Source organism: Nycticebus coucang, chromosome 13, assembly GCF_027406575.1.
Source record: "Nycticebus coucang isolate mNycCou1 chromosome 13, mNycCou1.pri, whole genome shotgun sequence".
NCBI lineage: Eukaryota > Metazoa > Chordata > Mammalia > Primates > Lorisidae > Nycticebus > Nycticebus coucang.
This window is the reverse complement of record NC_069792.1, coordinates 57,007,344-57,029,395: the sequence shown is the minus strand read 5'-3', so window position 1 is coordinate 57,029,395 and position 22,052 is coordinate 57,007,344. Positions and strand designations below refer to the sequence as shown.

The window sequence follows — 22,052 nt, the reverse complement described above, 5'->3', positions numbered from 1 at the left end:
CAGCCACATACACCTTGGTTGGGGGATTCAAACCCAGCAGGGGGGCCAGCTAAACAATGACAACTGCAACAACAACAACAAAAAAAAAAATAGCTGGGCATTGTGGGGGGCACCTGTAGTCCCAGCTATTATGGAGGCTGAGGCAAGAGAATCGCTTAAGCCCAAGAGTTGGAGGTTGCTGTGAGCTACACCAAGGCACACTACTGAGGGCGACATAGTAAGACTCTTATCTCAAAAAAAAAAACCATCAAAAACTCTTGGCTGTGCATGGTGGTTCACACATGTAATCCCAATATTTTGGGAAGCTGAGGTGGGAGAATCACTTCAGGCAAGAGTTCTTGACCAGCCTACGTAACACAGCAAGACCCTGTCTCTACAAAAAATGTTTTAAATTAGCCAGGCATGATGGCACATGAATGTAGTCCTAGCTACTCAGCAGGCAAGGATGACTTGAGCCCAGGAGTTCAAGACTATAGTAAGCTATGATTACGCCACTACCCTCCAAACCTGGCAACAGAGTGAAACTATCTCTTAAAAAAAAAAAAAAAAAGACAAGGGTGGCGCCTGTGGCTCAACGAGTAGGGCACCAGCCCCATATGCCAGAGTTGCTGGGTTCTAACCCAGCCCAGGCCCAAAACTGCAACCAAAAAAAAAAAAGACAATCTAATACAGCAATTCTCAACCTGTGGGTCACAACCCACAGGAACTGTATTAAAGAGCATTAGGAAGGTTGAGAACCACTGCTCCAATAGAAAAATGAGATATAAAAAATACACTTGGAAAAGATACCTCAAAATACTAAATCCACATAAGCAAAAAAAAAAAAATTAATGAAATGTTAAATCCCTTAGTAATAAGGGAAACGGAAATTAAAGCCTCAGTGAGATATACCATTATACAACCACCTCACAGGCAAATCTGACAATATCAAGTGTTGGCAAGGGTACCAATCAATGAGAACACTCAGGCATGATGGTGGCACAAACCACTTTGATATTAAAAGGTAATATTGGTGCCTGGCGTGGTGGCTCACGCCTCTAACCCTAGCACTCTGGGAGGCCGGGGCAGGTGGACTGCCTGAGCTCACAGATTCGAGACCAGCCTGAGCCAGAGTGAGACTTCATCTCTAAAAAATAGCTGGGCATTGTGGCAGGCACCTACAGTCCCAGCTACTTGGGAGGCTAAAGCAACAGAATTGCTTAAGCACAGGAGTTTGAGGTCGCTGTGAGGTATGACACCACAGCACTCTGCCAAGGGTGACAAAGTGAGACTCTGTGTCAACATAAATAAATAAATAAATGGTGATGTTGCAGCCAAGCATGGTGGCTCATGCACATAATCCTAGCACTCTATGAGGCCAAGGCAAGTGGACTGCCTGAGCTCAAAGGTTCAAGACAAGCCTGAGCCAGAGCAAGACCTCATCTCTAAAAAAAAAAAAAAAAAATAGCTCAGCACAGAGAAAGGAGGAGGGCAGAGTGGAGAAAGGAAGAGCAGAGAGAGGGAATGAGGGAGGGAGGTGGGGCCTTGGTGTGTGCCACACCTTTTGGGGGCTAGACACAATTGCAAGGGGGACTTTGCCTAACAAATGCAATCAGTGTAATCTGGTTTATTGTACCCCCAATGAATCCCCAATAAAAAAAAAAAAATAGCTCAGCACTGTGGTGGGCGCCTGTAGTCCCAGCTACTCAGGAGGCTGAGGGAAAAGGATCACTTGAACCTAAGAGTTTGAGGTTGCTGTGAGCTATGATGCCACAGCACTCTACCAAGGGCGACAAAGTGAGAATTTGTCTCCAAAAAAAGGTAATATTGCAGATACACTATCCCTAGGTGTATTAACGTAGACAAACTGGTATATGTCTGCACCTGGATATATATTTTCCAAGCAGCAAAAACCATAAACAACATAACAACTGTATACACCATCATATATGCACATAGCCAAAAACTATAAACATCACAAATGTCCACCATCATAAGAATAAACTGTGGTATGGTCCATAATATTATAGCAACGAAAAACTACTTCTTTTTTTTTTTTTTGAGACAGTCTCACTTTGTTGCCCTTGGTAGAGTGCCGTAGCGTCACAGCTTACAGCAACCTCAAACTCTTGGGGTTAAGCAAATCTCTTGCCTTAGCCTCCCAAGTAGCTGGGACTATAGATGCCCTCCACAATGCCCAGCTATTTTTTTTTGTTGTTGTTGTTATAACTGTCATTGTTGTTTAGCAGGCCTGGGCTGGGTTCAAACCTGCCAACGCCCTAACCACTCAGCTATAGGTGCTGAGCCAAAAAACCTTTTATCTAAACGCAACTTAAATTCCACAAGTAATGCTTATTGAAAGGAGACAAAGAATAAATTACTCCATTTATATGAAGTTCAAAATAGACAAATTTAAAAAACCTCTTTAATGATACATACAAAGGGAAGAGGGAAGGGGACTTAGTACAATGGGTACAACGCTTCTTTTACATTTATTAATCTGAAATTTTAAAAAAAGAGATACCTAAAAAGGTATTACATCTACAAGTACAAAAAAAAAAGCAGATGATTATCACAAAGGACAGGAAAGTGACTGCCTTCAGAGGAGGCAGGGGAATAGTTAAAGAACATGAGAAGGTAACAAAAATAGAAGAAAAAATTTAAAGACGAAAAAAAACATGAGAAGGGATCCTAGAGTCCTGGTAATGTTGTATTTTTGGAATTAAGTGGTATTATTTGTACTTTATGTGCTTCTCTCAATGTCTATTACATTAAGACTTTTAAGAAAAGAGGTAGAGAGATTCAGTAGAAACAAAGATCCTGCAGCTCACATGAGAAACTACAAGCATGCTTTGGAAGTTTTTAGTAAACAGGTGGTTGAACAAGTGCATGAGGCTGTAGACAAAAATACAAAATGAGAAGATGAGTGAGCCAAGAAAAAATTTCTATAAATAAAACCATTAAAGGAAGAAGAAAAAGGAAGTCAGAATCCTTAAATTCTCAGACTGAGGGGAGTCCAGGGAAGAGTGTAGAAGAAACACAGAGGAGAGAAGCAGAAAAGAGCCAGAGCAGAAGGCGAGGCAGATGAAGACAGAAAAAAGGCACTGGATTGGCAGCTGGAGAAGTCACTGGCAAGCCTAAAGTGAAATTATAAATCAAAAGGGCAAAAAAATGTCTTACCTCAAGGAGAAAGTCTATTTTCTCTTTATTAGGTCTAAGAAATAACTGGTTAAATTGAACACTAATTGTTCTACCTTCCAATATATCACGGACTGTGTTACAGGCACAGATTTTAAAACAGATTTCATCCAGAGCTTCATTTCTGTAGCATACAAAAGTAGATGCACTAATGTTATTTTTACTATGAAAGAAAGGAGTATATTACAAAACTATATTCATAAAAATGAGCTATTTATTCTTGAGAGATAAGATTTTAGGCTATCACATACCAAGTTAGGGCAAAAAAAAGCAGAACAGACTCTGAATTTATTAAAAGATAATTTAGTTAAAGATTAGGCAACAGAATGAAATTCTGCTATGTATAATTTTTCCCCCAAGCAATTTAAAATGGACTAGATGAAAGACCCATAGAGTGATTCCTCTGGCTATGTTAATTTCCCTTACGCTAACAAAAGTGAAAGTGATGTCACAGATTCATAGGAAATTTGGTGTGTTGTTCATATGCCAAAACGCACTTGCTCTTTTATTCAAAAATCAAAAAGTAATTTTTCAACTTACTTACCCCTGCTGAGCTTTCTGAAAGAGTTCTCTGAGTACTGACTGCCGGAACTGGATAGGTAAACTAAAGGTTAAGTTGTCTTCAATGAAAATCTGAATGACCTCCTAGAACACATACAAAAAATTACATCAATTTCAAAAGTCATAGCAAAGTTTCTTTAAAAAAGTCTTTCTCTGCTGGGCGTGGTGGCTCACACCTGTAATCCTAGCACTCTGGGAGGCTGAGGCTGGTGGGTTGCCTGAGTTTGCAGGTCCAAGACCAGCCTGAGGCAAAGCAAGACCCCATCTCTATAAATAGCAGCGTTGTGGCGGGCACCTGTATTCCCAGATACTCGGGAGGCTGAGGCAAGAGAATTGCTTGAGCCCAAGAGTTTGAGATTGCTGTGAGCTATGATACCACAGCACTCTACCAGGGCGACAAAGTAAGACTCTGTCTTAGAAAAAAATAAAAAGTCTTTCTAAATGGAAAAAACAAGTTAAAGAAAACCATAGGGCCAGGTAGGTGGATTGCTTGAGCTCACGAATTCCAGACCAACCTGAGCAAAAGCAAGACCCCATTTCTAAAAAAAGCTAGCTGAGCCTTGTGGCAGACACCTGTAGTTCCAGCTACTCAGGACGGTGAGGCAAGAAAATAGCTTGAGCCCAAGAGTTTAAGGTTGCTGTAAGCTATGACACCATGGCACTCTACCCAGGGAGACAAAGTAAGACTCTGTCGGGGGGTGGGGGGGTGGGGGTGGATTTTAATTCGATTAAAGTAAAAATAGCCCTCTCCCCCTTCTGAAATTGAAGATCATGAACCAAAAAGCAAAAGTTTTGAAAGAGGACTCAATCTATAAAAGACATTTTAGCTATGTCATTTGAAAAAAAAATGTAAATATCTTCTCATCCATTTTAAATAAACTTTAAAATTCCTAAAATGATTAAAGATAATTCAGCTTTAAAATATATGCTAAGAAATGATTCTAACAACTTTCAATGATTTAAAAATATATTACTACATACAGACTTTTTCTCAGCTCTTAAACAATGGAAGAAGAGGAAAGAAGGAAGAGGTGATAATGTGGGGAGAAGGAGAAGAGGATTTTCGGAAAACAGTTAAAGCTGACCAGCCTCTACCACCAAAATACTGGCTAAAGTGGTTTCAAAACTATTATAGAGTAACCTTTTTTTCATCTCCACAGCAGAATGTGAGCAACTAGGGCTCCACGGAAGCAAGAGAGCCACTTCCCAAATGTAAGAAGACACACGTGTTACAGCAGTTCGACTAGTGCTTCATCATATACAGACAATCCCTTTCAAATCAATACAATCCCTAAGATACTTCCCCACACGTGAAATGAAAGTGATGAATTTCAAAGTTGCAAGAAAACTGCTATTTTGTCCTTCTCGATTATACGTTATACTATTTTCTGACTTATGTATTTTGGCACTTTATTACATTCACAATAACATGTACTTATGGGTAGAAGTCCTCAGTTCTGGTTTGCACAAGTCTTACCACTCCAGTGAGATTCTTTTTTTTTTTTGAGACAGAGCCTCAAGCTGTTGCCCTGGGTAGAGTGCTGTGGCATCACAGCTCACAGCAACCTCCAACTCCTGGGCTCAAGCGATTCTCCTGCCTCCGCCTCCCAAGTAGCTGGGACTACAGGCGCCCGCCACAACACCCAGCTATTTTTTGGTTGCAGCCGTCATTGTTGTTTGGTGGGCCCAGGCTGGATTCGAACCCACCAGCTCAGGTGTAAGTGACACTTTAGCCGCTTGAGCCACAGGCGCTGAGCATCCAGTGAGCTTCTTAAAGAATCTATATCCTACCATCAATTGTCCTTGCCCTTCCTGCATAGTAATAGAAAGATCTCTAATCTTTAATAAATTCACCTGCATCTGTATTTTGTCTTCAAGAGAGTTTCATTTTCTTCCCTAGGGCATGCAATACTTATAAAAAAGGCCAAAGAGAGTGGAAGAAGTGTTATCATATCCCTTTCTTCATCATTTTTTGTGAGAAAGCAATACTTATAAAAAAGGCCAAAGAGAGTGGGGAAGAAGTGTTATCATATCCCTTTCTTCAACATTTTTTGTGGAAAGTAAGACAGTAGAAGAGTAAGCTATAAAGGTGGGATAAAACCTACCTAGAGACACAAGACTAAAAGTAAGTTACCGCTTTGTCATTTTATGACTCCAGTTGAGTTAAATAACACAAGGGTTATTTAACTGTTCACTCTATAAAATGAAGACTTTTCAACAAAGACTTCCAAGGCACAAATTCAAATTCCTAGTGATCTTTGTCACCAAAATAAACACCCAGAGGGGCGATAAATGTCTCAGATTAATTAACTAAGCCCTTTGCATGAGTAAAACTGATACGACAACCATGATGAATGGCAAGGTAGGCTCTGTAACTGACCACCGAAACGGCTTTCTTCACTGTGCTCTGTACAATCTTCAAAGGCTAGTAAAGCCGGCTGCAGGCCATACATCCAAAGCAAATATACAAGGCTTCAGGGTCTGCAAAACTAAAAGCTGTCTACCTGTAATTTCAACAGTCAGAAGGTCTGCTTACAGAGCTTCTTACAGATTTAAAACAGGCAAACTGGGCCAGGCACGGTGGCTCACAGCTATAATCCTAGCACTCTGGGAGGCCAAGGTAGGTGGATTGCCTGAGCTCACTAGTTTGAGACCAGCCTGAGCAAGCAAGAGTGAGACCCCTGTCTCTAAAAAAAAAAAAAATAGCCGGGCATTGTGGCAGGCACCTGTAGTCCCAGCTACTTGGGAGGCTGAGGCAAGAGAATCGCTTGAACCCGAGTTTGAGGTTGCTGTGAGCTATGATGCCACAGCACTCTACCAAGGACAACAAAGTGAGACTCTGTCTCTAACTAAAATAAACTAAAAGAAATAAAATAATAAAATAAAATAGGCTAACTCTATACCTTCAAGAAAGGATAGTATCAATAATGAAGAGTACAGTGCACTGCCTTAGAATTTATTGAGACAGAGTCTCACTTGGTCACCCTTGCTAGAGTGCTGTGGTATCATAGCTCACAAGAACCTCAAACTGTTGGGCTCAAGCAATCCTCTTGCCTCAGCCTCCTGAGTAGCTGGGACTACACACAGCCACCACAATGCCTAGCTATTTTTTTTTAGAGACAGGTTCTCACTCTGGCTCATGCTGGTATAGAACCTGTGAGCTGAGGCAATCCACCCGCCTCGGCCTCCCAGAGTGCTAGGATTACAGATGTGAGCTACCACACCCAGCCTGCCTTAGAATTTATTAACTATAACTTCTCTTTTTATTCTCATAGGAATCTTATGAAAGGGGATAATTATTACCTCTATTTTATATATGTCAATCTGACAGTTTAAATGACTTGCCCTAAGTCACATAACTGGTAAACTGGTGGTACTAGGATCCAAACTCAGTTTCACCTAGCTTCCAAAACTTTTCAACTACATCATTGCGTTCCCATCATACATCTTACCTGATAGTTGCCAGATCTCAAAAAAATATGGACCTGACTATATGGAGTCAATTGTTGAGATGTACTATCAGAAGAAGGTACAAGAACATCACAGGCTTGACAATAGCCAGCTAACCGCTTCTCATCTATGGTACAATGAAGAGACAATGAACCTATCTGTAAAGTAAGAGGTATATGCCATTACCCATTAGTGTAATAATGTAAACAACAGTCTAGCACCCCCTTAGTGCATTTTAACAGTACATGAAAATGCTAATGAAAAATTCAAAATTTAGAGGACCCATAAAAAACAAAAAGGTTAAAGGTTTAGAACAAAAAAAGGTTTCCTGACCCCTGGGTTTAGAAAAGGCAGACATAATTATCACTCTAAGTCTGATTAACAAGGAGTGACATGGTTAAAAATAAGATTAAACACTTTAAAATACATCAGGTAGTGATTTAAAGGAGAGAGCAAAGAAAACAGTCACTCGATTAGAAAGAACAGAAATATTTCTACCAAAACAGAAGACTTTTAAAAAGACACATTTGGGGCGGCGCCTGTGGCTCAGTCGGTAAGGCACCGGCCCCATATACCGAGGGTGGTGGGTTCAAACCCAGCCCCAGCCAAACTGCAACCAAAAAATAGCCGGGCGTTGTGGCGGGCGCCTGTAGTCCCAGCTACTCGGGAGGTTGAGGCAAGAGAATCGCTTAAGCCCAGGAGCTGGAGGTTGCTGTGAGCTGTGTGAGGCCACGGCACTCTACCGAGGCCCATAAAGTGAGACTCTGTCTCTACAAAAAAAAAAAAAAAAAAAAGACACATTTGAGAGCGGCACCTGTGGCTCAAGGAGTAGGGCGCCAGCCCCAAATACCAGAGGTGGCATGTTCAAACCTGTTCCCAGCCAAAACCAGCAAAAATAAAAAAAAGACACGTTTGAAAAAATAATGAATGTTTCAAATTACATATCTTAAATGCCATAAAATTAGACATCTGATGACTGGGCAAAGTAAAATGAAGACTCACAATGGGTTTAGAATAGATCTAAATTAAATCTTAAGGTATTTAATCAATTTCTCTACTGAGGAAAGGTGAGATTGAGATGCCATTTTTCTAAGGACCAGGCATACAAAAACATTATACTTTAAAATTCACTCATCCAGGCTCGGTGCCTGTAGCTCAGTGGTTAGGGTGCCGGCCACATACACTGAGGCTGTCAGGTTCAAACCCAGCCCAGACCTGCTAAACAAAATGACAACTACAACAAAAAAATAGGCGGTGTTGCAGCCAGTGCCTGTAGTCCCAACTATTTGGGAGGCTGAGGCAAGAGAATCACTTAAGCCCAAGAGTTTGAGGTTGCTGTGAGCTGTGATGCTACAGCACTCTACTGAGGGCAACACAGTAACACTGTGTCTCAGAAAAAACAAATAAATAAATAAAATAAAATTCAGTCATCTGAATCATAAAAAGAAAAATGCAAATGATAAACACATGGTTCGGCACCTGTAGCACAGTGGTTACAGTGCCGGCCACATGCACCAAGGCTGGCAGGCTCGAACCCAGTCTGGGCCAGCTAAACATCAATGACAACTGAAACAAAAAAATAGCCAGGCATTGTGGTGGGCGCCTATAGTCCCAGCGACTTGGGAGGCTGAGGCAAGAGAATCATTTAAACCCAAGAGTTTGAGGTTGCTGTGAAGTGTGATGCCACAGCACTCTATCAAGGGTGACATAGTGACACAGTCTCAAAAAATAAATAAATAAATAAAAATAAACACAGGGAAAGTTTACCCTTATTAGTAACTAAGGAAGGCAAATTTATAAAACCCACTATATTTTACCCATCAAATTAAAAATTATTTTTTTAAAAAACTGCTTATTGGAGTGCCCTGAAAAAAATGTACCTGGAAAGCAATTTGGTTTTATAAATTACAGCCTTTATCAAAACAATAAACATTGATATGGTAATTTTATTTGTAGGACTTGAACTTTTTTTTTTTGAGATGGAGTCTCACTATGTCTCCCTCAGTAGAGTGCCATGGTGTCACAGCTCACAACAATCTCAAACTCTTGGGCTTAAGCAATTCTCTTGCCTCAGCCTCCCAAGTAGCTGGCACTATAGGAACCCACCACACACCTGGCTATTTTTTTGGTTCCATTTGTCATTGTTCTTTTAGCAAGCCTGGGCCGGGCTCAAACCCGCAGCCTTGGTGTATGTGGCCAGCGCCCTACTCACTGAGCTACAGGTGCTGAGCCTGCAGGAATTTAACTTAAAAGCATCTAAAATTGAAACCAAAATTTAGGCTTGAAGATATAAATATTATAGTTTTATAACAAAGAATAAACAACCTAAATACCCAAACATGGAAAAATAAAGCAAATCAGAGTACATCCATATAATGTGATACATTTAAAATGCCTAATCAAGGCTGGCGCAGTGGCTCACGTCTGTAATCCTAGCACTCTGGGAGGCCGAGGCAGATGGATTGCCTAAGCTCATGGGTTCGAAACCAGCCTGAGCAAGAGTGAAACTCCTGCCTCTAAAAATAGCCAGGTGTTGTGGTGGGCACCTATATTCCCAGCTAGTTGGGAGGCTGATGCAAGAGACACTTGAGCCCAAGAGTTTGAGATTGCTGTGGGCTATGATACCATGACACTCTACCAAGGACGACAAAAAACTCTGTCTCAAAAAAATAAATAAATAAAATAAAATGCCTAATCAAAGATTTAAGCAAAATACAAAAGTTACAATATGAACTTAACTGTATAAAAACTAAGAAAAAAGTTTTTTTAAATGCTATTATGGTAAAATGAATTAGTTTCAGGTATAGATTTTTTAAACCAGTTTTTAATACTTCTTGAACTTCTCAAATTAACTACAATGAACACAATGTGGTTTATCATCAGAAAAATCAAAGCCAAAAAAAAGATATTAATGTTTTAGGAACCTAAATATTATTTGCCCATTATGATTGCATTTACCTCTGCAATTAGTTCTTTGGTTCTAAAAAATTTTTCTCTGGCATTTTCATAAACAGCTGAATTTGTGGAGCCTTGCTGGAAGTATGCTGCACCCAAATCATAACACACCTAAAATAGCAAAGAATACCAATTTGCTCAATAATTTTTCATGTACTTAAGAGCTGACAACTCAAAATTATCTATTATTTCAGGGAAATACAGGGGAAAAAAGACATAGAAAAAAATATTGCAATGACCAGTTCTTATTTGCAAGCAACATAAACCAACTCTGACTGATTTAAGCACAAAAGTGATTACTGGTGAGATTTCAGGTAGCCTTGAGAATTACTGGAAAGACCAAAGAATCAGGCTAGGGAAAAAAAAGGACAAGAGAGGCACGCAGTTAGAATGAGAGCCAAAATTGGTCTAGCGAAGATACCACTGCACCTATTCTCAACGTTAGAGTTCACAGCTTACATCATCTAGCCACCAGCACCAGACACTGAGTGGCAGTGACACTCCTGCAAGTGCTGCCCCTGGAAACTAAATATCATTGTCATTGTTGCTGCTACCCATAACCACAATGGATTCTCCACTACCCATGACTTTTTGACTTGCTTCTGATTCAGTCTAAAATAAGTTGTCTGCCTGTCAAACCTACGTGACATGCCTACCCTCAAGCAGGATGAGGCTGAAGAAAGACAGTGTTTGGTATTTCTTTCTTTTTCTTTTGAGACAGAGTCTCATTCTGCTGCCCCAGGCTATAGTTGCCCTGGTGTCATTGCTCACAGCAACCTCAAACTCTTAGGATCAAGTGTTCTTCCTGCCTCTGCCTCCTGAATAACTGAGGTTATAGGTGACTGTCATGATGCCCAGCTAATTTTTCCATTTTTTAGTAGCGATGGGTTTTGCTCATGCTCAGGCTGATCTCAAATTCCAGAGCTCAAGTGACGCTCCCACCTCAGCCTCCTAAAGTGTTCCCATTATAAGCATGAGCCACTTTGCCCAGCCCCAGTTGTCTTTTTCTAATGATAAAATTCGGATATTTTTCCAGGAGCTTTCTTCGATTGATGCCAATAATCACTGAATGGAGAACTCAATGAAGACTCAGTTCAACTTGACCATTTTATGGATAAGAATACTAAGGCCAAAGTCTGAGTGTGGTAGCTCATGCCTGTAATCCTAGCACTCTTGAGAAGCTGAGGTGGGTGGATTGCTAGAGCTCAGGACTTTGAGACTAGCCTGAGCAAAAGTGAGACCCCCATCCCTACTAAAAATAGGAAAACTAGCTGAGCATTGTGGTAGGCACCTGAGTCTCAGCTACTCAGGACGCTGAGGCAAGAGGACAGCTTGAGCCCAAAAGCCAAGAGTTTGAGGATGCTGTGAGCTATGACACCATTGTATTCTACCCAGGGTGACAGTGAGACTCTGTCTCAAAAAAAAAATTAAGGTCCAAAAAGTGACATAAAAAACATATAAACAAACAGTGTCAGAGCACAGGCTTTGCTTTTAATACACTGTCTCAAGTTTATTCTACACGTGACAAACAAATCGGTCTTCTATTTTATTTAATTTTTTTTTTTTTTTTTTTTTTTTTGAGGGCAACAGAGTCTCACTTTGTCACCCTGGGTAGAGTGCCATAACATCATAGCTCACAGCAACCTCAAATGCTTGGGCTCAAGCAATTCTCTTGCCTCAGCCTCCCAAGTAGCTGGGACTACAGGCGCCCACAACAATGCCCAGCTATTTTTAGAGATGAGGTTTTGCTCTGGCTCAGGCTGGTCTTGAATCTATAAGCTGAGGCAATTTACCTGCCTCGGCCTCCCAGAATGCTAGGATTACGGGCGTGAGCCACCGTGCCTGGCCCACAAATTGGTTTTATAGATCTGTCTTTAAAACTCTTCAATTTGGGTGGCACCTGTGGCTCAGTCAGTAGGGCGCCGGCCCCATATACCAAGGGTGGCGGGTTCAAACCCGGCCCCGGCCAAACTGCAACAAAAAAATAGCCGGGCGTTGTGGTGGGCGCCTGTAGTCCCAGCTACTCGGGAGGCTGAGGCAGGAGAATCACTTAAGCCCAGGAGTTGGAGGTTGCTGTGAGCTGTGTGACGCCACGGCACTCTACCGAGGGCCATAAAGTGAGACTCTGTCTCTACAAAAAAAAAAAAAAACTCTTCAATTATTCCCAAAAATAGAATAAAATTCAAATTCCTCGGCCTGATCTGTAAGGATCTCAGAATTTGGTTTAACATCTCTCTATAAACCTCTCTACTGCCACCTTTTAATTATACCAGTCTTCTCAATTTCCCATTTACCTCACATCCTAAACATAAACTTCGTTCTATATTCCTCATCTTCATTTATACCAAACCAACCTTAATCAACAGATACTTATTCCTCTTCCAAATTCCTAAGCTATAACAGTGTCTGGTACTCATAACAGAACCACTCTTCACTGATATGCTTCACTGATATGATACCTCAGTAGAGTGCTGTGGCGTCGCAGCTCACAGAAACCTCAAACTCTTGGGCTTAAGCAATTCTCTTGCCTCAGCCTCCCAAGTAGCTGGGATCACAATGCCCGGCTATCTTTTTTGTTGTTGTTGCTGCAGTTGTTTAGCTGGCCCAGGGCAGGTTTGAACCTGCCAGCCTTGGTGTATGCAGCTGGCGCCATAACCACCATGCTACGGGCGCCAAGCCAATACTTGTTTATTTTTGAGACAGAGTCTAACTCTGTCACCCTGAATACAATGCCATGATATCATAGCTCATAGCAACCTCAAACTCCTGGGACGAGTGATTCTCTTGCTGGGGTCATACCCTTGGTCAGGCTGGTTTCAAACTCCTAAGCTCATAGGATTACAGGCATGAGCCTCTGTGCCCAGCTACAAATTTAAAGATTTTCCTTTTGAGTCAGTAAATTTTATTATAGTAAAAGAAAGAATGTATTTTAAATATCATCATTCCAGGACATGAGTATTATCATTAATTTGACATTTGAAAACCAAGAATTATCACTCAGCTTTGTAATTAAAAGAATACTTGACAAAATTTACCTAGTACAAATAAGTATTTCATAGTGTTGTTTTCAGTTTATATCATCCACCATATTATAAAAATCAGAAATGTTACTAATAACTTTTAGATAGACTCTGAAAGATTATGAGATACTATTGTACCAGTAACACTTCTCTATGCAAGTTACACCAATGATTTTTTTTTTTTTTTTTCCTTTTTTTTGTAGAGACAGAGTCTCACTTTATGGCCCTCTGTAGAGTGCCGTGGCCTCACACAGCTCACAGCAACCTCCAACTCCTGGGCTTAAGCGATTCTCTTGCCTCAGCCTCCCAAGCAGCTGGTACACCAATGATTTTTAAATGTTACCAGGTATCAATAACTCATTACTCATACTCCTATTATAAACCCCATCTATAAGATCTTGGAAAAGTGATATGTTCAGCTCTAAAACCAGCTAATCTGAAAAGGCACCTTCCCAAGACTTTGATAACTACTTCTGGCTCTTTCCAGAATGAGAAGATAGTAATGAAAGAAGCCAGGCTAACACATTCAACCAAAAATAAGAAGATAACTTAGAAGGTACTATGCTAGTGGCCCTCTTTAGGCAATCATTGAATATTTTAAAATTTCTATTATACTCAAGGCTCTGTGCCAGAAACTTTAAGATACATAATATATATTAAAAAGGAAACCTTGAAGAGTTTACAATATAGCAGGGGTTTACAATATAGCAGGGAAAAAGAAAATAAAAACACAGTAATATCTGACATCTGACAAGTATCAACTGAAAGCTGTCAAAAGAACTAAGACAAAGAGTTAGAGAAAGTAAACAAACTTAACCCTGAAAAGCTGGACATTTTATTCAGGGGCCTAGATTTTGCAAAGTCTAGAACAATAGTACTTTTTGTTTTGTTTTGGTCTGATTAGATTTCAAATAACACAAATCAACGGCAAATTAGGTATATATTCACCATATTCTCAGTATTTAAACTCTGTCTCCGAAATACTAGTAGGAAATTATTTCAGAGACAATAAAATAAATTGCACAAAATTTCTCGTTTCTTTTAAAAAAATTTCAAATGAAGTCTCATAAAATGTACAAAGTAAATACAACGCAAAGCTTTAACAGCATCTTAAGTCAAAGTCAGTGAGCAAAGGCAGAATAAACTCTAAAAATACTAGGATAACCTCATATAAGATTTTCAAAAACACTGCCATATATTGACTAAATACTGAAATAAATACCTGGCACTGCACTTCCTCAATTTTGATTTTCAATCCAGCAGTAGAACTCTCAGTTTCTCCATTTACCATGCCTGGTTCCATGGCCAATAAATCTAGAGTTCTCATGGTATGGACATAAAGATCCTTGTTTAATTTTAGGGCTGCCTCTAGTACCAAAATAGAATCAGCAGCTTGTTCTTTCAGCTACAAAATTCAAAAAACAAATTAAAATACAGACACAGCAACTGATAATACAAACCAAAAAATATTTACATGTGTACTAAGCTATTAAACTTTTTAACACAGCAGGAATACAATTAAATTTGTTGAAATAAGGTTATCTTAAGCCAAAAAAAAAGTTCTTACTATGAAATTAGAAAATAGGAAAAACAAGAAAAATTGATATCTTTTTTCTATAGCAAAGTTAAGCAGGAAAACAATTTAAAGATCTGCATTATTATACTTAATTTATTCAAGAAATGTTTGTATGCTTTAATGTGCCAGCCATGTTACTAGGGACCAGATTACAAAAATAAAATGATTCAGGCTTTTTGCTTCCACATTCAAAATACTACAGCCTATTTGTTTTAAACAGAGATTATTTCTTATCTTTCCTCTCCAGCTCCAGTTCCTACAACTCACTTGGTATCTCAAACACTATAAGTATTAATTATTAGTAAAAATTAATTTTTAAATTTTCTTCTAGCACATCCAGAGCACAGAAACAGATATTGAAATTACAGAAACTTGACTTGGCGCCTATAGCTCAGCAGAGCTGGCAGGTTCGAACCCAGTCTGGGCCTGCCAAACAACAATGACAACTACAACCAAAAAATAGCCAGGCATTGTAGCAGGTGCCTGTAGTCCCAGCTACTTGGGAGGCTGAGGCAAGAGAATCACTTAAGCCCAAGAGTTTGAAGTTGCTGTGAGCTTTGACACCACAGCACTCTATCAAAGGTGACAAAGTGAGACTCTTGTCTCAAAAAAATAATAAAAAGTTAAAAATATAACACATTTATTGTAGATTTTTGGAAAATACAAAACATAAAAACATCACCTGTAAGATCAATTACTTATATCTGCTGAAGTATCATGAACAATTCAACAATAGAACACTCAACAATAGAATTGGTGGCAATGAAGTTGAAAATCTATACAATTTAGAATATTACCTATATTATAATAATATTTACAGTGTCACTGCACCTACACCTTGAAAACTCTCATTTGCCAAAGATTAGAAGACGTATCTATACATGCTCTAAATATGTTCCAGAAAAGTTAGTGTAACTAATGCCAATACTTACCACTTTCAAAATGTTTTCTGTTAGCTCTTTTTCCTGTTGCATCTGATTCATACTAAAAGAGAAATGATTAAATTCAGAAGAGTATCAAAAGTTACTCTGAAAAAACATAACAGCATCATTCTTGAAAGTGAGCTTCAATTTAAATAAAACTATTTTTAAGGCCAGCTGTGATGGCTCATGCCTGTAATCCTAGCACTTGGGAAGCCGAGGTGGGCGGACTGCCTGAGCCCATGGGTTTGAGACTAGCCGGAGCAAGAGACCCCCGGCAGCTAAAAATAGCCGGGCGTTTTGGCAAGCATCTGTACTCCCAGCTACTCGGGAGGCTAAGGCAAGAGAATCGCTGGAGCCCAAGAGTTTGAGGTTGCTGTGTCGCCCCACAGAGGGTGACATACTTTAGCAGGTACAAGTGTCTCAAAAAAAAAAAAAAGAAAAAGTTTTAGTGATGTTCTTTTCACGATTAAAAAAACTCTAACTTGGCAGCGCCTGTGACTCAAAGGAGTAGGGCATCAGCCCCATATGCCAGAGGTAGCAAGTTCAAGCCCAGCCCCGGCCAAAAACTGCAACAACAACAACAACAAAAAAACTCTATCATGATGCTCATTAACATATCAGTATTTTCTCATTTGCTTTGTATATTAAGAATAAAAAAAAACAAGAAACCTCAACTTAAGAGTAAAACTTACTAACAACAAAAGCTCACTATTATGGAGTTGAAACTATGCTCTTAGCTCCAAATTTGGGTAGGCTGCTACCTGGAATTTAAGAATGAGGTTTCAAACTCCAGATATGATTAATCTTATTCACATACATTAAAATGACTTTCTACACACAAAGCAAACAGATCTTCGAGACAATTTAATTAAAGGAAAAATCCTTCTATCATAAGGACACTTGCACTAGACTGTTTATTGTAGCTCAATGTATAATCACCAAAATATGGAAAAAGTCTAAATGTCCCCTAAGCCAGGGATGTATTAACAAGCTGTGGTGTATATACGTACACCGTGGAATACTATTCAGCCATTAAAAAAAAATGGAGACTTTACAGCCTGGACGGAAGTGGAACACATTATTCTTAGTAAAGCATCACTTTACTAAAAGAATGGAGAAGCATGAATCCTATGTATTCAATTTTGATATGAGGACAATTAATGTCAATTAATGACATGGTGAGGGGTGGTGGAAGGGGAGAATAGAGAGAGAGAAAAGGAGGGAGGTGGGTGGGGGAAGGAAAAACAGAGAGAGGGAAGGAGGGAGGGGTGTGGGGTCTTGGTGTATGATACACCTTTTGGGGGCAAGGCACAATTGTAAGAGGGACTGACCTAACAAATGCAATCAGTGTAACCTGGTTTCTTATACCCTCAAAGAATCCCCAACAATAAAAAAAAAAAAAGAAAGGAAAATAGTTGTAGTTTTAGATACACAATTCTCGAAGCACTCCCTTTTCAGAGCTCTATATCTAGACCAGTAGCTGATCCTTCAATCCCTCTATGCCTCCAAATAAACCTTCATGTAGGCCTTCTGCCCTCCTATTTTTGCTATACTTCCTCTGTAATAGGGTTATCAAAAAACTTGCAAGATGTTTTGAAACTGTAAAGAATGCCAAGTAAGGGCAACTTACACACTTAACTGAGGAGGTCCAGGTTTTGCCTGTTTGACAGGAAAACTACTTTGAACAATTGTCCTGATTGCCCTGAAGAAAAGACAGGAAAAAAAATGTAATACATTAAAAATGCCATTCCAATTATCTTTTCAAGTACTCCTCTGAGAAGCTTTAATCGGCATATAATACTTTATAAATCATCCGCATCTTTACTATAATGTTTTTCATCTATGTAGTCACAAATTTTCTCTAGACTCAGTTCCTAAGGCCTTCTCAGAGATCTCTGGGGATCTTATTATCATTATTATCTTATTATCATCAAATACACAATCAGAAGCATACCCAATACCCACGTGATGAGGATTCAAAAAATAAAATAAAATAAAACAGCCTACCCCTGAAAGCCAGAGTGCAATAAGACAGAGGCTGCCCAACACCTTCTGGGTTTATGAAAAATTTACCATCTATTGTAGAGAAGTATAGCCATGGCAGTGGTTGGAGGTAGAGTGGCCAGATCCATGTCTACATGTTTTGTCCCAGGAGGAACTTTACTGATGCAGAGCAGTTCATTTAAAAGCATATTCAATACTGGAACAGACAAACTTAAAGGAGGAAACAAAAGGTACATGTTTGCATGTTAACTGCATAGTAAGCACAAAACACATATACAACTCCCTAGCTTCCCTAAAAATAACTACATCATTGGTGGGCGGTGCCTGTGACTCAGTGGGTAGGGTGCCCGCCCCATATACAGAGGGTGGCGGCTTCCAACCTGGCCCCGGCCAAACTGCAACAAAAAAATAGCTGGGCATTGTGGCAGGCACCTGTAGCCCCAGCTACTCGGGAGGCTGAGGCAAGAGAATCGCCTAAGCCCAAGACCTGAAGGTTGCTATGAGCTGCGACGCCACAGCACTCTACTGAGGGCAACAAAGTGAGACTCTGTCTCTAAAAAAAAAAAAAAAAAAACTACATCATTAACAGATGAAATCTTGAGATTTACCTATCAAATTTGAAAAGCGTTTTAGAAGTTTTTATCTTCTAAAATTATTTTAATTTTTTTTAATATTTAAACATATGTAAAAGTAGACACAGTATCATGAATCCCCATGTATCCATCAACCAGCTTCAGTGATTATCAACTGCTGGCCAATCCTGTTTCACCTCCCTCTTAACTTCCACAAAATCATTTCTTCCACAAATATTTCAGAATATACCTGAAAAAATTTAACATAATCAGTTTTTCACATCTAAAAATTTAAATTTGCTCACTATCAAATATCCAATCAGTGTTCAACTTTTCAATTCTGTCACATTTGCCAAATCTCTTCAGTCTACTAACATAGGTTCTGGCTCAGATTAAGGAATATGTTTTTTGGATTTTTTGTTTGTTTTGAGAAAGAGTTTCACTTTGTTGCCCTGGGTAGAGTGTTGTAGTGTCACAGCTCACAGCAACCTCAAAATTGGGCTCAAGCAATTCTCTTGCCTCAGCATCCCAAGTAGCTGGGACTACCGGTGGCCGCCACGACGCCCAGCTAATTTTAGAGACAGGGTCCGCTCTAGCGTATGCTGGTCTCAAACTCCTGAGCTCAGGCAATCCACCTGCCTCAGCCTTCCAGAGTGCTAGGATTACAGGCTTAAGCACCTGGCCAACAGGAATACGTTTTTTTAACTCAAATATTTAATGCTGGAAAATGTGGTGGCAGGAGAGGAAGTTTTACATAGTACTGGTGAGAGAATAAACTCTTTTAGAATGTAATCTGGCAGTATGCATGTGTCTTAAAAATGTTTACACAATGGGCTGTGCCTGTGGCTCAGTGAGTAGGGCGCCGGCCCCATATGCTGAGGGTGGTGGGTTCAAACCCAGCCCCGGCCAAACTGCAACAAAAAAATAGCCGGGCTTTGTGGCGGGCGCCTGTAGTCCCAGCTGCTCGGGAGGCTGAGGCAAGAGAATCGCGTAAGCCCAACAGTTAGAGGTTGCTGTGAGCCGTGTGACGCCACGTCACTCTACCCGAGGGTGGTACAGTGAGACTCTGTCTCTACAAAAAAAAAAAAAAATGTTTACACTATGTGACCCAGTAATTTAAGAACATATATCAAAGATATAACTTAAAATACAGATGAAGATTATAGGCAAAGATATTTAAGGCCTTGTGATTTAAAACGGTGAAAAACTAGAAATAAACTAAATGACTATCAATGAATAATTAATGAATTATTCATACAATGGAATCATCACCATAAAATAAAAATGGGGGAAAACTCATGCTATTATATAGGGTATGGTTATACCTTGTTTAAAACTTTAAGGAAAAAGAACAAAAATTATACAAGTAAGTTAAAACATACTTCTCTCCTCTCCCCCATTATTTTCTATTTTCTCAATTTTTCCTAATTTCCTATAAAGGATTTCTTTACCTGTAAGAAGGGGATGAATATAAATCATTTTCTAACCACAGATTTGAAAGTATTTTTAAACAAATAAGCACTGTTTCTAATCAGCTATTTTAATAGTTGGGAAGATAATGACTGGTTTATGATCAGTAAAATTAACTGAATTATTCCATAGCACATCATCCGAAACATATATAACACTCGCTTTTCTTCAGATATGTAAGTCAACTGAAAATTTAAAATAGTTTAGGTATAGATTTTCTCTAGTTACCACATCAAAAATAATAAATAGCATCATTAATAACATCAAGTTTATACTTAAAAGAGTGATTTAAATTCATCTAATATTCAAATACTTTCTCATATCTTTTAAAAAACACTCATTTTAGCAAGAATATAAAGAAAAATAACTTTTTTAAGAGCCAATATAATAAAGCATATAGAGAAATAAGCTGAGATATCTAAAGAGTACTTAAAAATTTTTCACTTAATTCTTGTATACCTTTTCTCTAATATGTCTAAGTCCCATTTCAAATGTGCAGCAACTTTAAGAGCGAGAAGTTTTAAAATACGATTTCTCTTGTTATCAGGTGGAGGTTGAACTTGGTTTTGTTCATTAACTGAAGGTTTGGAAGCCTGTTCCAAAAACTGAACTATAAGTTGAACTGGTGCAGGATCTACAATTTAAAAGAAAATAAATTCTTAAATTTAATTTTTAATTATGAAGATTCAAAAGTATGCACTTTTTTTTTTTTTTTTGGTCACAAAAAAGAATCCAAACAGCCAAGTGTTGTTATAATGGCTAAGGAATATGACTTATAAGAAGTATGCTTGGAGGTTAAAGCAGAAGATCAGTTGAAGTAGTAAGAAGGAAGGAATACAATATTAATGTACAAGAAAACACTTCATAGGGAAAAATGTAAGTTAAAGGTTCCCGGTTCATCAAATAACCAATACCAATTACAGAGAAAAGATCCAGGATGTTCTGTTTTGAAACTTATTTAGGGAGATCTCCATCAAATTACCTAGCACCTGTTATCTTTAATGTAAAATAGAAGATGATATCATTTATCTCACGGATTATTAGGAAGACTAAACGAAATAACAAATGTGAAGAATGATGCACAGCGCCTAGCACCCTAAAAGTACTCAACATAACGTCTGTCAAAAGTTAATGAATGAATCAAAAGGACACAACACAGGTAAATCGCCCAAGTAAAATACAGTAACTTCTCACACAGCAGTCTCCACCCGTTAAGGCCAGTATGTCAGACTGAACAACCCATCTGTGGGTTTTAGTTTAGCAAAATGCTATTCAAGTAACTTACCTTTTCATGCCACAGTACCTTTTTCCAGAAACGCCTGGCGCTCTCCTCCTCCTCCAATAACACCCATTAAACTAGGATATTAATCATTATCATCACTGTACAATAACCATCTTGCAGCAGGTCCCGCCCTCAAAGATTTTACTCCCCAACTTTGGAATATAGAGTAAGCAAAATTCTCTCATTGAGGAACAAAACAAATAAGAACCTAAGATAATAACCAGTTAGCATCAGGAACAGCACCAGAACAGCTGATTTTTCTCCATCTCCCTGACTTATCCAGCCTGTAAAGAAAGGGCTCAGGCCAGCCTCCCCGACCCAAGCAACCACCTGCCCGCCTCGCAGGCCCTAAAACCCCAAAATGCAAAAGGGACCAACGGGGGCTGCAGGGCCTTTGTTCTGAGCTTTTCTTTGGCCCTCCACGACTGTACCCTCGCAAAGGGCCGAGCCAGAAGTCGGCTCGGGTCCGCCGCAGCTTCGGTGACCGAGAAGAAGGGAAGGTGGAGGAAGGTCGTGCAGACACTGCCGCCGGCCGTGTCCCGCTACCCAGCTGCAGGCACCGAGCTTACCCGGGCAGGGCTTGCGCAAATGTTTCTCCAACAGCGACTCCTCCAGCAGGAACTCAAACCAGCAGGTCTGCGGCGGGGTGCAGGGTCGGCTGGAGGTGGCCGCTTCCCGGTCCGCCGCCTCCGCGCTCATCCTGCCCCCGCCGCCGCTACTCCCAGGGACGCTTCCTGGCTCCAACCTGACCCTGGGACTTAAGCCCTGAGCCTGTGGTCTGCGGAACCGGCCGGAACACACACCACATTCAGAACGTCCGGAGACTCACACAATCCAAAATGGCGGCGCGGGCTGGCCAAAGCGAGGCTCTTGGATCCTCCCCTCTGAGCCAAAGCTACCCTTTGGACCAATCGTTGTTAGTGTTGGCGTGAAAAGGGTGTGGTCAGCCTTCAGACCACACCCCCTCGGTTGCCAGGGGAGATAGGTCAGCGTGTAGCTGGTCTGAAGTGGGTTTTACCCGTTCCCTAGCAATTCTACAGGGATAAAATGAAACCACCTCTA

At 39.9% G+C, this 22,052-nt stretch overlaps 1 protein-coding gene across 1 annotated transcript in view; it reads right to left on the bottom strand.

Annotated features, from left to right (window-relative positions):
• The window catches only part of INTS8 (integrator complex subunit 8), a 54,860-nt gene extending 33,026 nt beyond the window's left edge, over positions 1 to 21,834 (bottom strand). The window contains exons 1-10 of the mRNA XM_053558983.1: positions 21,560 to 21,834; positions 20,168 to 20,342; positions 17,736 to 17,876; positions 17,293 to 17,364; positions 15,672 to 15,723; positions 14,386 to 14,568; positions 10,147 to 10,254; positions 7,191 to 7,346; positions 3,722 to 3,822; positions 3,160 to 3,301 (exon numbers count right to left, since the gene is read on the bottom strand). Coding sequence (XP_053414958.1) covers positions 3,160 to 3,301; positions 3,722 to 3,822; positions 7,191 to 7,346; positions 10,147 to 10,254; positions 14,386 to 14,568; positions 15,672 to 15,723; positions 17,293 to 17,364; positions 17,736 to 17,876; positions 20,168 to 20,342; positions 21,560 to 21,689 — 1,260 coding nt within the window. The 5' untranslated portion in view covers positions 21,690 to 21,834. The remainder of the gene's footprint in view (positions 1 to 3,159; positions 3,302 to 3,721; positions 3,823 to 7,190; positions 7,347 to 10,146; positions 10,255 to 14,385; positions 14,569 to 15,671; positions 15,724 to 17,292; positions 17,365 to 17,735; positions 17,877 to 20,167; positions 20,343 to 21,559) is intronic.
• Between the last annotated feature and the right edge of the window lie 218 nt (positions 21,835 to 22,052).